Source organism: Nerophis lumbriciformis, linkage group LG19 (genome assembly GCF_033978685.3).
Source record: "Nerophis lumbriciformis linkage group LG19, RoL_Nlum_v2.1, whole genome shotgun sequence".
NCBI lineage: Eukaryota > Metazoa > Chordata > Actinopteri > Syngnathiformes > Syngnathidae > Nerophis > Nerophis lumbriciformis.
Window position 1 is genome coordinate 24,943,153 of NC_084566.2, and position 15,645 is coordinate 24,958,797.

Below are 15,645 nucleotides of genomic sequence, written 5' to 3' on the forward strand. Positions count from 1 at the left end.
GACAAATAGCCACAAGGCAGCAGCAAGTCTCGGTGGAGGGTCCTTACAGGTCGATCTTTCCCCTCAGGCTTGACGGTATATACCGGAAGAGTGCCGGCTCTCTCCTTGACAATATACACATCCGACTCCCACCTATCTGCTATCTTGTGCTTGCCTCTCAACTTGACATTCCTAACCAAGACTCTATCCCCTACCGATAATTCGGAGGGTGTAACTCTCTTGTCAAATCGAGACTTGTTCCTTCCCATGACCTTTTCTGCATTCTTTGTCGCAATGCGGTAGCTGTCTTCAAGATGGGACTTAAGCTTTTCAACGTACTGTGAATGGGATGTTTGAGGATTTCCAGACACAGGCAGCCCAAAAACCAAATCGATAGGCAACCGGGGTTGTCGACCAAACATCAATTCGTAGGGGGAGTAGCCAGTGACGTCATTGCGGGTGCAATTGTAAGCATGTACCAGAGGCTTGACAAAATCCCTCCAATGAGTTTTGTCTTGGTTTTGCAGGGTGCCCAACATGTTCAGGAGCGTACGGTTGAACCTTTCCACAGGGTTGCAACGAGGGTGGTAAGGCGTGGTTCTGATCTTGTGGATTCCCATAATCTGACAGAGCTCCTTGATGGTGTGTGATTCGAAATCAGGCCCCTGGTCACTGTGGAGCCTTTCGGGTATTCCATAATGAACCAGGAAATTGTCCCACAGGGCTTTGGCTACTGTCGTGGCGTTCTGATTCGGGGTTGGGACCGATACAGCGTACTTCGTAAAATGGTCAGTGATGACAAGTACATTCTTCGTGCTACTCCGATCTGGCTCGATTGAAAGAAAGTCCATACAAACAAGTTCGAGCGGTCTTGCTGTGTGGATATTTACTAACGGTGCAGCTCTCTCTGGCAGCGCTTTCCTACGAACACACCTCTCACAGGTCTTTACTTTATTAGTAATGTCGATGGACATGCGTGGCCAGTAGAAGCGTGCTCTAATGAGGTCAAGTGTCCTCTCTGTTCCAAGATGGCCCATCTGGTCATGCAACTGGTAGAGGACCTCTGCTCGACACTCCTCTGGTAAGACAAGTTGTCCGGTAGGCCGTCAATGATGATTGAGAGAGCTTGCACAAGAGCTGCCACTTGCAGTTTGTCTGGTGAGCTGTACACAAGGTGCCTGTCACATACTGCCTGCACTGAGTGTTCGTCAATAGAGATGCAGGAAGGGTCGTCCAAATGGTGTTGTGCGAACCTCAGGATTCTCTCTCGTTCCTTCTGGGAACGGGCGTCCTCTGGGTGTTCCACATGAGGCCGCCGAGAGAGCCCATCTGCATCGGCGTTCAGCTTCCCTGCTCTGTAAATAATTTTGAAGGTGTATGTGGAGAGCGATGAGAGCCACCGGTAGCTAGTCGCGTCCAGTTTGGCAGATGTCAGCAGGTAGGTGAGCGGATTGCTGTCAGTGACTACGGTGAAGGTGGAGCCATACAGGTAGTCACTGAATTTTTCTGTCACTGCCCATTTTAGAGCCAAAAACTCTCATTTGTGGGCAGAGTAACGGGCTTCACTGCGTGATACGCCCCTGCTGGCAAATGCAACAGCTCTTTTGCGTCCATCGTGCTCCTGATATAACACCGCCCCTAGCCCGGTTGAACAAGCGTCTGTGTGCAGGACGTAAGGCTTGCTTGGATCCGCAAAAGCGAGGACGGGGCTGTGGTGAGCTTCTGGATTATGGCCTCGAAAGAGTCTTGGCAAGCAGGTGTCCAACGTCCGCCAAAGTTCTCTTTTGGGTCGAGATAGTGTTGGGATTTGACCGCTTGCTTTGTTTTCTTTTGGCTAGGAGGGTAACCGGCAGTCAACTCATTGAGGGGTCTTGCGATAGAAGAGTACCCCTGAACGAACCTACGGTAATATCCCGCAAAGCCGAGGAATGATCGAAGCTCTTTAAGGTTCTTCGGGACTGGCCAAGTTATTAAGGCGGAAATCTTGCTGGGGTCCGTCTCCACTCCATTACTGGAAACCACATGCCCAAGATAGCGGACAGACGTCTGAAAGAACATGCATTTCTCCACTGATAGCTTTAACCCATACTCCTTCAAACGCTGAAGTACATTCCGGAGTCTCTGCTCGTGTTCTTCTAGCGTTGGGGCAAATACTATCAAGTCATCAATGAAGACTAGTGCCTGCTTCAGATTTAAGTCCCCCACGCAACGCTCCATGAGCCTCTGGAATGTGCTCGGCGCATTGGTGATACCTTGGGGCATGCGGTTAATTTCGTAAAACCCTAGCGGGCAGACGAAAGCGGTCTTGGCCTTGTCCCTCTCCTCCATCTCGATCTGGTAATACCCAGATTTTAAATCCAACACCGAGAACCAGACAGAACCAGACAAAGCTGAAAACGTGTCCTCAAGCTTAGGCAGGGAATAGGCATCTTTGATGGTTTGTGCATTCAACTTCCTGTAGTCAATGCAGAGTCTTACTGTGCCATTTTTCTTCCTCACCACAACTATCGGGGAAGCAAAAGGTGAGCTTGATTCACGTATGACCCTGGACTCCAACAATTCCTGAAGGTGCTTGCGAACAGCATCCACGTCTTGAGGATGAAGCGGCCTAGGCCGTTGTTTAAAGGTGGCTGGATCAGACAAGTTGATTTCATGTTTTACCTTGTCTGTTCGACCGAAATCAAGGTCGTGTTTCGCAAAGACCTCCGGAACGCTGTTGAGCATAGCTGTCACACGGAGCTTCCATTCAGGGGAGAGAGGAGAGTCACCAAAGTTGTATGTTAACTGGGATGGCTCTACACTTTACTCTTTATTGAGAACAGACTGGATGGCACTGATTTCGGCAATGCGTGCTCTGACTGGCATCACAATGTCGTGAGCTGATTTGTTCGTGGCTACCACAGGCAGCCAGGCAGGTTGGACAGAAGGTAGATCAACCAGGTAGGACTGTATAATCAGACCACCTGGGAGGGTAAACGAAGCTGGGTGTTGAATCACAACTTCTTTCTCGCCTTGCAGGAATGGACACACAGCAAAAGCATCCAGCACTATAGTTCGCCCAGCAGGGATTGTCAGGGGCTCGGTGGACTGCATTCTCAACACTCCCTGGTGGTCATCGGTTGCCAGCTTGTGTCTTATTTCCAGAATCTTCAGCACTGCTCTGTAACCAAAGGGAACCGGATGGAATTCGGGTTGTTTATGACTATGAAGGTCATACACAGTGTCCAAAGTGTTTGTGCCAATGAGAACAGGCGGCTGTGAAGATCGCAGGTCAGGGACAACAAGAGCAAGAGTGTTAATGTCCATCTCCTCACCGATAAACTCTGCCGGGAATGTTATGCCAAGCTCTATATATCCAATATAAGGCACACTCTGTCCGTTGGCGCCCTCTACCTCAAGGAGATTGTTCAAAGGTTTTACTTCATGATCTGCGAGGTAGGTGTTGTAAAACGAGTGCGAAACTGTTGTGACCTGAGATCCTGTGTCAAAGAGGCAATGGTATTTGGCTCCTCGGATTTTGATCACTCCAGTGCTTCTGGTGCCAACCAAGCCTTTTGGTATTGAGGCTTGAAAAGTTGAGTGCCTACTGTGGGGACAACGATCGGTGGCAGCTCCCACTTGTCCCCCCGAGGAAGCTGCATGCAGTTTAACGGCTTACGGCTCTCCCCGGATTGTTGCTTGAGCTTGACCTGTCTCCTCTTGTTCTCCACTAGCGCGGGGTTTGGATTGTTTGGACAGTTTGGAGAAATGTGTCCATCTTGCCCGCATTTGAAACAAAACCAAGGTTTTGGCGCATTACTATTTCTTGGTTTCTGCTTGTTCTGTTTGTGATCTGTTCTATCAGTGTTCTGTGTGTTTTTAGACAACAGAGCGGACATTTGCTCTTGAAGCTTAACCATTTGCTTTCTCAAATCATCAATGGCACTTGCATCTGAAGAATGGCCACACGAACATTGAGTAGCGCTCTGAGTCTGTAGATTGACACAATGTTTAACTGAGGGAATGTGTCTTTTCATGAGAGCATCTTTGGTGTACTGTCTGTCTTCTTCAGTTCTGAGCATGAAGAGTAAATCGGCAAAGGAGGGCGGCTGATCCTTTTTCTGTTCCAATTGCAACTTGTTTATCACAGTATTGTCCCAGCAGCCCCTGCAAAACTGCTTCAACAGGTGTTTGTCTGTGTCGCCTGCTGGAATGCCACCTCATTTTATCACGCCACTGATTGTTAATTGGAGTCTCTGCAAATATGAAGATGGTCTTTCTCCATGGTCTTGGAACGTATTTAAGAACTTGGCAAATAGTTCCTCTCCATCCTCAACAGTAGCGTACGCGGAGTCAAGAATCCGCAGGAATGTGGCAGGCAGGGCGTTTGGTTCCAAATGTTTGACTAAATCAGCAGCAGGGGAAAGGAGACTTTCGATTATGCGTCTTGTTATGTGCAAAGGAGCAAGACTAGGATCAGCACTTAACAACTCCATCTGTGTTTTCCAGGCTTCATAGTCTGCTTCATGAGGGGGTTTCGGGACTTTTCCTGAGAACGTGGGCAGCCGTAATGGAGACAGTAACTGAGTGTTAACATCATCCCTGCGCACAATGTGCTCGACGACATGTCTTTGGACTTCGGGGGGGGGTCAGCTCATGACCAGACAGTGAAATCCTTGGCGCTGTCGGTGGGTTAGAAGGACCTTGAACACGGAGCACGTCACCGCTAGCCACTCCGTCCTCGGTGTCATCCGCCTCCATATCTTCATCATCTCCTTCATCCTCTTCTCCCCAAACAGCTCCAAGATGAGAGCTAATTTGGTCCATAGCTCCTTTTAAAACATGCTCGAATGGACGACCACTCTCCCGTGAAAGGCGTCTCAGAACTTGGAGATAGTTGGGGCTGGGGATGCTCCGCTGTGGCTGCGGCGCCCTCGACCAAAAGTAAGTTAATAACAACTTCACCGGTTGCTGTGTGCGTCGTATATGGTAAAAACGGTTTTAGCTTTTCTAACGCCGCAACGTGTACAAACTCAACAGCCAGGTTTTTGTAATAAGGGTTTTGACTATCGTAAACAATAATCGCTTTCTTAACGTCACCATACCCGCTTAAATTATCAATAATTTCTTTCTCTGTTTCAGTGTTTGTTGCACCACTAACAATGACCATATGAGCAATGTCCATACCACTTTCTACAAAGTAATCCATTTTTCAACTCAACAAAAAAAGATATATGTATATATAAAAGGTCGTATCAAAAATCGTTCACACTGTCAGGCTCCTGGCTAGCTCGCCAATTGTAACGCTTACATGGGCTAGGCGGGTTAAAAGTATAAATTGTGTAACAGAAGATGGTTCGTCTAGGAGCCTGAGGTATGAAAGATGACGACAACTAGTTATCTTGCTTTCAACTGCATTAAATGTATTGACACACGAATATAAATGACAGATGACACAATAGAAAAAAATAAAAATAATGCCAAAAACAAAAATACAAGATGCAGTCCTTCTGCCTTCTCGGAACCAGTTCACAGTTCAGTTCAACAGGTACGCAAACGCTTTCGCGTCAGTCCAAGAGTTCAGTTCAAAAACAAAAGTAATCCAAAAAGGTTCGCGGCGGAGGAGAAAAAAATGCTTGTCCTACCGCGTAGGTTTTTAGCTCGACATTTGTTGAGTTGAGATTGAAGGTGGATAGGAAGCTCAGGTTGTTTGGGTCAACGGGTATTCCTTCCCGTAAAAAAAAACCTGACCTGAGTAATCGAGGCAAAACAACATACCATGCACGCCCCGATAATCGAACATGCCGGCTCGAATTAAGAAGTTTGGAAAGTGTGAGAATGAGAAGATTTTGCAAGTTTCTTCTCAAGCGTGTCTCACAGCACCGCAGCCACAGCAGACGGGAGGGGGTTGTGAAGTGAGCAGCACTTCCTTAAAAGGAAGCGAGCGGGAGGAAGTAACCCTCCACAATAAAAGTCGTTGCACTGTATGAATGTTTTCAATGGGTATTTTAAATATGGGTTACACTGGACCAAACCAGGACTCAGGACGCTCGACAGCACTGTAGTAACCGTCGGCGCAGGATCGATGGAGCTCCGGTCGGGCGGAAAAGACCCAGGACGTACGTAGCCAGTTCCGACCTGGATGGACATGCCCCAGCTGGCCGCCAGATGCAGCACGCCTTGGTGAGCCAAACACGGTACCCAAAAAACATCCTCAATCGTCCTTAATCCTCAGGGCAAAATGTTTGCAAAAAAACACTAAAAGGACTAAAAAGATTAACCAAACAACGCTCACAAGCACACGTAAGCTGCCATCTTGGACTGCGAGTCAAGCTCCTCGGCAGTGGGCAGGTCCTCGTTGTTGAACATGTCCAACCACACGCTGGCCGCGATAATTGTCGGCCGCCGATATCGTGCATTCTAACTGGGTTAGAGACACTCCAACATCTTGCAGAAAGTCTTTCCACATGAGTGTCAGCTAGTCACAGGACTACTCACACACAAGCTCACCACTGGGACTAATTACAGAGCAGGCATGAGGCCTCTAGGGGGTGCAGCAGAACCCGCCCGCAGCCAAACATGCAGAAACAACACAAACAACACAAACACTATACAACGACCGCCATCCTCCATTTGGACGCACACAAGAGACCCCCGAGGGGAAGTTTTTGGCCACAAACTTGTGAACACTGAGCTCACTTTCTGTCTGCAAGCTTTTAGGACAAAAATATGTATGATATCAGGTATAAAAAAACATGCAGAATGCGTAAAAAACAACAACACCTGGCGCAAGGGGCATGTGGGTACGCCATAATCCCAAGTTGGTACGTATCTCTGTTTTAAAGTCACAGTTGGGTTTATGTTTCCGGTTCCGGTTCACCGTGCGTGACTGCTCGCTGACTGCTCGCTGTTTCGAAAAAGCTAAGTATCGTTCTATTTGTGTGCTTTTAAATTGTTCTGCAGCTTTCTTTATTACTTTCTCAACATATTTAGTAGTACTATTTAACTTGCAAATCACCCGATCTCTGTCTCTCCACCCCTCCCGCAGCTAGCTAGCAGCTAGCTGCTAAGCTAACGAAGCTAGCGCGGAGAAAGGCGTCGCCGGGCGCCGGTCAGAAGGAGTCTACTCCTGCACACCGTGACCAGGACTTCTCGGAAGACAGCAGGAACTTCACTCGGTGACAGAAAACACCGTGAGTATGGCTTCCTGCGCGTCTTGCACCTTACTCACGGAGAGGCTGGCTCTGCTAGAGGGCCGTGTCCGCCAGTTAGAGCAGAGTAATCTCGTAACTTTAGATGTTGCGGACACATCTGCTAGCGTTAGCTGTAGCGAGCTAACTAGCCCAGCCTGTAGTAGTCCTAAGCGGCCTACAAGCTACGGTGTACCGGTTGAGACGCATAATAGATTTAGCTCTTTAGCTAGTCCTACACCCCAGTCTACCGGGCACCACACCTTAGTCATAGGGGACTCCATCACCCGAAACATAAAGCTTAGCAAACCAGCCACAATTAAGTGCATCCCGGGGGCCCGAGCACCTGACATTGAGGCTAATCTTAGGGAGCTAACTCGCAACAGGCCTAGTAAACACGTACGACAGGCTAATCGCACCACTAGTTATGCGAATATAGTTGTACACGTTGGCTCCAATGACACTAGGATGAGACAGTCAGAGATTACAAAGAGAAACATAGCCAGGACTTGTGATCTCGCTAGAAAGATGTCCAGGCATCGAGTAATTGTCTCTGGCCCCCTGCCTGCGAGAGGCAATGATGAGAGATATAGCAGATTAGTCTCGCTTAACAAGTGGCTGGCTAGCTTCTGTAGACAACAGGGACTAACGTTTATTGATAATTGGCCCTCTTTCTGGGGCAAACCAGGCTTGCTGATGAGGGACGGCCTTCACCCTAACCAGGAAGGCGCCATCATCCTGTCTAAGAATATAGACTACTGTTTAAGTCACATTTGACTAACTACACTAGAGCAAGCCCGGTCACAGGCAATTACAGAGCCTGCTAGTCCGGGTGAGGAGTCAGTTAATCTAGAACTAGCCAGCACCAGGCTGGATAATTCCTGTACGCATAGCAATTTTCTTAGAATAACACACAACTCACATAATGTGTTTTCTGTTGTGAATGTGTCCGGGGTAGATATGCATTCTACTGAGGTGGCAAATCATGATGCGTTCAGTCGATCGCAGCATCAAGCAAACAATCTGAAAATTCCCGTCGTATCAATTCCTAGATATGGTCGAAACTATTTAAAGTGCACTACGTATAATAAACGCAACATTATTAATATTTGTACTACGGATAATTTAAACAAAAACTCGTCAAAACAGCCCAATACTTATAATATGGGCTTTTTAAACATAAGATCATTGTCTCCCAAAACGTTATTAGTTAATGAGGTCATTAGAGACAACAATCTTAACGTCATTGGTCTTAGCGAAACCTGGCTCAAACCAGACGAATTTTTTGCGCTAAATGAGGCATCTCCTCCTAACTATACGAATGCGCATATTTCCCGTCCCCTTAAAAGGGGTGGGGGGGTCGCACTAATATACAATGAAAACTTTAACCTTACCCCTAACCTAAATAATAAATACAAATCGTTTGAGGTGCTTACTATGAGGTCTGTCGCACCGCTGCCTCTCGATATGGCTGTTATCTACCGCCCCCCAGGGCCCTACTCGGACTTTATTAATGAATTCTCAGAGTTCGTTGCTGATCTAGTGACGCACGCAGACAATATAATCATAATGGGGGACTTTAATATCCATATGAATACCCCATCGGACCCTCAGTGCGTGGCGCTCCAGACTATAATTGATAGCTGTGGTCTTACACAAATAATAAATGAACCTACGCATCGCAACGGCAATACGATAGATCTAGTGCTGGTCAGGGGTGTCACCACCTCCAAAGTTATGGTACTCCCGTATACTAAAGTAATGTCCGATCATTACCTTATAAAATTCGAAGTTCTGACTCATTGTCAACAAACTAATAATAATAATAACTGCTATAGCAGCCGCAACATTAATGCCGCCACAACGATGACTCTTGCTGACCTACTGTCTTCGGTAATGGCACCATTCCCAAATTATGTCGGCTCTATTGATAACCTCACTAACAACTTTGACAATGCCCTGCGCAAAACCATTGATAGTATAGCACCGCTAAAACAAAAAAGGGCCCCTAAAAGGCGCACCCCATGGTTTACAGAGGAAACCAGAGCTCATAAATTATCATGTAGAAAGTTGGAACGCAAATGGCGCGCGACCAAGCTTGAGGTTTTCCATCAAGCATGGAGTGATAGTTTAATATCGTATAAACGCATGCTTACCTTAGCTAAAGCTAAATATTACTCAAATCTCATCCGCCTCAACAAAAACGACCCTAAATTTTTGTTTAGTACAGTAGCATCGCTAACCCAACAAGGGACTCCTCCCAATAGCTCCACCCACTCGGCAGATGACTTTATGAATTTCTTTAATAAGAAAATTGAACTCATTAGAAAGGAGATTAAAGACAACGCATCCCAGCTACAACTGGGTTCTATGAACACAGATACAACTGTATCTACGACGGATACTGCAATACAAAATAGTCTCTCTCTTTTTGATGAAATAATATTAGAGGAACTATTACAGCGTGTAAGTGGGATAAAACAAACAACATGTTTACTTGACCCACTTCCTGGGAAACTTATCAAGGAGCTTTTTGTATTATTAGGTCCATCAGTGCTAAATATTATAAACTTATCACTTTCCTCTGGCACTGTTCCCCTAGCATTCAAGAAAGCGGTTATTCATCCTCTGCTCAAAAGACCTAACCTTGATCCTGACCTCATGGTAAACTACCGACCGGTGTCCCACCTTCCCTTTATTTCGAAAATCCTCGAAAAAATTGTCGCACAGCAGCTAAATGAACACTTAGTGTCTAACAATCTCTGTGAACCTTTTCAATCCGGTTTCAGGGCAAATCACTCTACGGAGACAGCCCTCGCAAAAATGACTAATGATCTACTGCTAACGATGGATTCTGATGCGTCATCTATGTTGCTGCTTCTTGATCTTAGCGCTGCTTTCGATACCGTCGATCATAATATTTTATTAGAGCGTATCAAAACACGTATTGGTATGTCAGACTTAGCTTTGTCGTGGTTTAACTCTTATCTTACTGACAGGATGCAATGCGTCTCCCATAATAATGTGACCTCGGACTATGTTAAGGTAACGTGCGGAGTTCCTCAGGGTTCGGTTCTTGGCCCTGCACTCTTTAGTATTTACATGCTGCCGCTAGGCGACATCATACGCAAATACGGTGTTAGCTTTCATTGCTATGCTGATGACACCCAACTCTACATGCCCCTAAAGCTGACCAACACGCCGGATTGTAGTCAGCTGGAGGCGTGTCTAAATGAAATTAAACAATGGATGTCCGCTAACTTCTTGCAACTCAACGCCAAGAAAACGGAAATGCTGATTATCGGTCCTGCTAAACACCGACATTTATTTAATAATACCACCTTAACATTTGACAACCAAACAATTACACAAGGCGAATCAGTAAAGAATCTGGGTATTATCTTCGACCCAACTCTCTCGTTTGAATCACACATTAAGAGTGTTACTAAAACGGCCTTCTTTCATCTCCGTAATATCGCTAAAATTCGTTCTATTTTATCCACTAGCGACGCTGAGATCATTATTCATGCGTTCGTTACGTCTCGTCTCGACTACTGTAACGTATTATTTTCGGGTCTCCCTATGTCTAGCATTAAAAAATTACAGTTGGTACAAAATGCGGCTGCTAGACTTTTGACAAGAACAAGAAAGTTTGATCATATTATGCCTATACTGGCTCACCTGCACTGGCTTCCTGTGCACTTAAGAAGTGACTTTAAGGTTTTACTACTTACGTATAAAATACTACACGGTCTAGCTCCGTCCTATCTTGTCGATTGCATTGTACCATATGTCCCGGCAAGAAATCTGCGTTCAAAGAACTCCGGCTTATTAGTGATTCCCAGAGCCCAAAAAAAGTCTGCGGGCTATAGAGCGTTTTCTATTCGGGCTCCAGTACTATGGAATGCCCTCCCGGTAACAATTAGAGATGCTACCTCAGTAGAAGCATTTAAGTCCCATCTTAAAACTCATTTGTATACTCTAGCCTTTAAATAGCCCCCCTGTTAGACCAGTTGATCTGCCGTTTCTTTTCTTTTCTCCTCTGCTCCCCTTTTCCTTGAGGGGGGGGGGCACAGGTCCGGTGGCCATGGATGAAGTGCTGGCTGTCCAGAGTCGGGACCCGGGGTGGACCGCTCGCCTGTGCATCGGCTGGGAACATCTCTACGCTGCTGACCCGTCTCCGCTCGGGATGGTGTCCTGCTGGCCCCACTATGGACTGGACTCTTACTCTTATGTTGGATCCACTATGGACTGGACTCTCACAATATTATGTCAGACCCACTCGACATCCATTGCTTTCGGTCTCCCCTAGAGGGGGGGGGGGTTACCCACATATGCGGTCCTCTCCAAGGTTTCTCATAGTCATTCACATCGACGTCCCACTGGGGTGAGTTTTTCCTTGCCCGTATGTGGGCTTTGTACCGAGGATGTCGTTGTGGCTTGTGCAGCCCTTTGAGACACTTGTGATTTAGGGCTATATAAATAAAGATTGATTGATTGATTGATTGATTATGTTAGACAAACTTTACTGATCCACAAGGGAAATTGTGGGTACAGTAAGGTGTGAAACAAACTACTGAGATTTGCAAACTATTTTTGAAACAAACTGCAAACTTGTTGTTCTACAGTAAATACAATTCTACAGTAAAACATGGAAATATAAAGATAACAGAAAAAAATTAAGTATGGGGGCAACTTTGATACATTTTGAAAAAAAAACAACCACGCTTTGTGTTACATGTGACAAAGCTAATTAGTGTAATATTTGTGCATTTGATTTTATATCTAAAATAATCTAACATCAGTGTTTCCCATACATTCATTTACTTGTGGCGGCCCGCTACAAGTACCGGTAAATATAATGCTGCCACAAGTAAAACATTTTTTAAATATTTTGAGATATAGTAAGGTAAAACTTCAACTTTCAGGTGATACAGTATTTATGAATCATGTTCCACAAAATATTGACCACGTTATGTGTTTTATAATTCGTTTGAGCAACAGGCTGTCGTAGGTAGGCAGAACGAGCGTGCAAATGCCTACCTATGCACGCACGCACGCACGCAAACACACACACACACACACACACACACACACACACACACGAGGAAGTGCAAGGTTAGCATCAATATCGGTTTTCACAGAGTTTGGTGACTATAGTAGAAATGCATTGTTTTATGACAATTGTATTCCTTTAAAGTATCATTTGTTATGCCTGTCAATGGCATACTTGCCAACCTTGAGACCTTCAAATTCTGGAGATGGGGGGGGGGGGGGGGGGGGGTGTTTGAGTTGGGCGGGGGCGGGGGTGGTAGCGGGGGTGTATATTGTAGCCCGGAAGAGTTAGGGATACAAGGGATTCTGGGTATTTGTTCTGTTGTGTTTATGTTGTGTTACGGTGCGGATGTTCTCCCGAAATGTGTTTGTCATTCTTGTTTGGTGTGGGTTCACAGTGTGGCGCATATTTGTAACAGTGTTAAAGTTGTTTATACGGCCACCCTCAGTGTGACCTGTATGGGTATTGATCAAGTATGTCTTGCAGTCACTTTCGTGTGTATGCAGAAGCCGCATACAACATGTGACTGGGCCGCTTACATGCAGTGATTTCACCAGATTCTCTGAACTTTTTGATGATATTACGGACCTTAGATGGTGAAATCTCTAAATTCCTTTCAATAGCTCGTTGAGAAACTGTTCGACAATTTGCTCACGCATTTGTTCACAAAGAGGTGATCCTCGCCCCATCCTTGTTTGTGAATGACTAAGCATTTCATGGAAGCTGCTTTTATACCCAATCATGGCACCCACCTGTTCCCAACTAGCCTGTTCACTTGTGGGATGTTCCAAATAAGTGTTTGATGAGCATTTCTCAACTTTCTTAATCTTTTGTGCCACTTGTGCTAGCGTTTTTGAAACAGGTTGCAGGCATCAAATTCCAAATGAGCTAATATTTGCAAAAAATAACAAAGTTTACCAGTTTGAACGTTAAGTAGCTTGTCTTTACAGTCTGTTTAATTGAATATAGGTTGAAAATGATTTGCAAATCATTGTATTCTGTTTTTGTTTAAACAACATGCCAACTTAATTGGTTTTGGGTTTTGTAGATGCTAATTATTATTATTATTGTAATCATCTAACACACACACAGTGACACACAAAGCATAATGTTACACCTATAAAAACAAAGCACAATGCAGTGTTTTTGCTAGGAAATGGATAATGCCTGCTTCATTCGGACTCCTGAACAAAAACGAGTGAGATGGAAGAGAAGCAGGTATATAACAAGGCAAAGAAGAAAGCTTACACAAATCTCTTCAGGCTGCATTTGTGCATTCCAAACGGATAAGCAGTAACTTTGTATTTCACACAATTGGCAAACATGTACACAACAATAGCAACACTTGTTTAAAGAAGTATCGGTGCACGAACAGTCTTTTCCTTCGGATTTAAAACTCCATCATCATCCAACTGAGCTTATTGGATAAACTTTGAGACCTTCGAAAGTTTTTTCCATTCTCCGTCCAAAAAAAACTCTCTCCCACCAGGCTTTGTTACGGACCCAAATTCTGTGACATTCTTGGTAGTACTATCATGTTCGTAACGCAACAACTTTAACACTGTTACAAATATGCGCCACACTGTGAACCCACACCAAACAAGAATGACAAACACATTTCGGGAGAACATCCGCACCGTAACACAACATAAACACAACAGAACAAATACTCATAACCCCTTGCAGCACTAACTCTTCGGGGACGCTACAATATATACCCCGCTACCCCCTACCAGCCCCCCGACCCCCCCCCCCCCCCCCCCGGATTATAATTACTGGTTTGCAAAAAATATTTTTAACCCAATTAGGTGAAATGACATCATCTCCCACGGCACACCAGATTGTAGGTCATAGTACACGAGTGTACAAAAAAAATGCCTACATACATCTCGAACCATCCTTTGATTCAGCTTTGAGTTGTGTGACAACGTGCATTATTAGTTTCAAAATGTCTGCTTTTCCTAATAACATTGTCTTTTTTCTTACATTTTTCCTTTTTTGTTAGATTTTATTTTAACATGGCGGTGCGGGCCGTCAAAATTCGAGCTGCGGGCCACAAATGGCCCCGGGGCCACACTTTGGACACCACTGCCCTACAGCTTCCTGCTTCACTTGGATCAAAGGTCAAGCATTAAGCTGCATAGGTCAGTAAAAATGCTGCAACAGTTAATGAAGTTAACAACTAGCAGTGACCTGGTTACTGCGTTAACTTGTCTTAATAAACGTCATGTTGTTGAGCTGTCAATGTGTTGATTCATATCCTGAAAGTAAACGCACCCTGCAGCAGGTCCCCGAACGAAACAGAAGGCATTTGTTATGTTTACTGAGAGGTAAAGAAGTTCATTAGTGCTTAAAAGCTTCCAAGTTGAAGTCCGTGTCACCGATTAAAGTAAAGTATGCCTCCAGTCCACATTCACTTCTTACCTGCTGGCATGGTGGCGTTTGAATGCTGTGTTGGTAGCTAGTTAGCCTCCATGTTGCTTGCCCCCACCTGGCATCGGAATGGCGTCTTGCTGATTGTCAGACCAAACCAGCACGCAGGACAACGTCGTCTCACCGGGGACACAGTTGTCCCACTGAGGGGAGAACACAAGTCAAGTCGGAAAGAGAGCTGTGGAAGATTAGCCGCTCAAGCTAACGTCCAAACACAACCAGGCTGGGACGTTCACTGAACACCGGCGCCTGTATTCCTCCACAGGACAGACCGAGTCGTCGCCCGACTTCAGGCTTCCTCTCGGCGCAGACACAACGTGGAAGTAAAGTCCTTACAAATGCGATTTAAATACAAAGTCCCCTTTTCTCTCTGTCAGCCCGTATGCTAGATGAAAGCCAAACAACCGAAAGTCCGTGAAGGCACCGTGAAGGAACGCGGAGTCGACCTGAGAGCAGCGCGCACTCAGGTGTACAGTGCACGAGCATTGAACCCTACTGTGACGTGACGTCATTACACATTGTAATGACTCGTGGACGCGTTTGTCACTACCAAGATTGATTGATTGCAAGTTTCTTCACATTCAACGGTTTCTAATAATAACACATTGTTGAGATGTTACTTCGTAGTAACTTTGTTAGTAAAATACAATCCATCCATCCATCCATCCATTTTCTACCGGGGTCGTTGGGGGTGCTGGAGCCTATCTCCAGAGGTGGGACCAAGTCATTGTTTTGCAAGTCACAAGTAAGTCTCAAGTCTTTGCCCTCAAGTCCGAGTCAAGTCCCGAGTCAAGACAGGCAAGCCCCGAGTCAAGTCCAAAGTCAAGACTGGAAAGTCTCAAGTCAAGTCCTAAGTCCTGCATTTTGAGTTTCGAGTCCTTTCAAGTCCTTTTAACCACAGACTAATATATTAACACAGATTGTGTATGCTTTTCAAACGCTGTATTTATTTATTAAAACAAGTGCATTTTAAATTGCAGGAAAGAAAATTGTGCTGACATTGCACTT

General features: G+C 45.4%; 1 protein-coding gene across 1 annotated transcript in view; it reads right to left on the minus strand.

Annotated features, from left to right (window-relative positions):
* efr3a (EFR3 homolog A (S. cerevisiae)) overlaps positions 1-15,109 on the minus strand; it is a 74,735-nt gene extending 59,626 nt beyond the window's left edge. Inside the window, exon 1 of the mRNA XM_061979134.1 lies at positions 14,629-15,109. Within this exon, the coding sequence (XP_061835118.1) occupies positions 14,629-14,638 (10 nt within the window). The 5' untranslated portion in view covers positions 14,639-15,109. The remainder of the gene's footprint in view (positions 1-14,628) is intronic.
* Between the last annotated feature and the right edge of the window lie 536 nt (positions 15,110-15,645).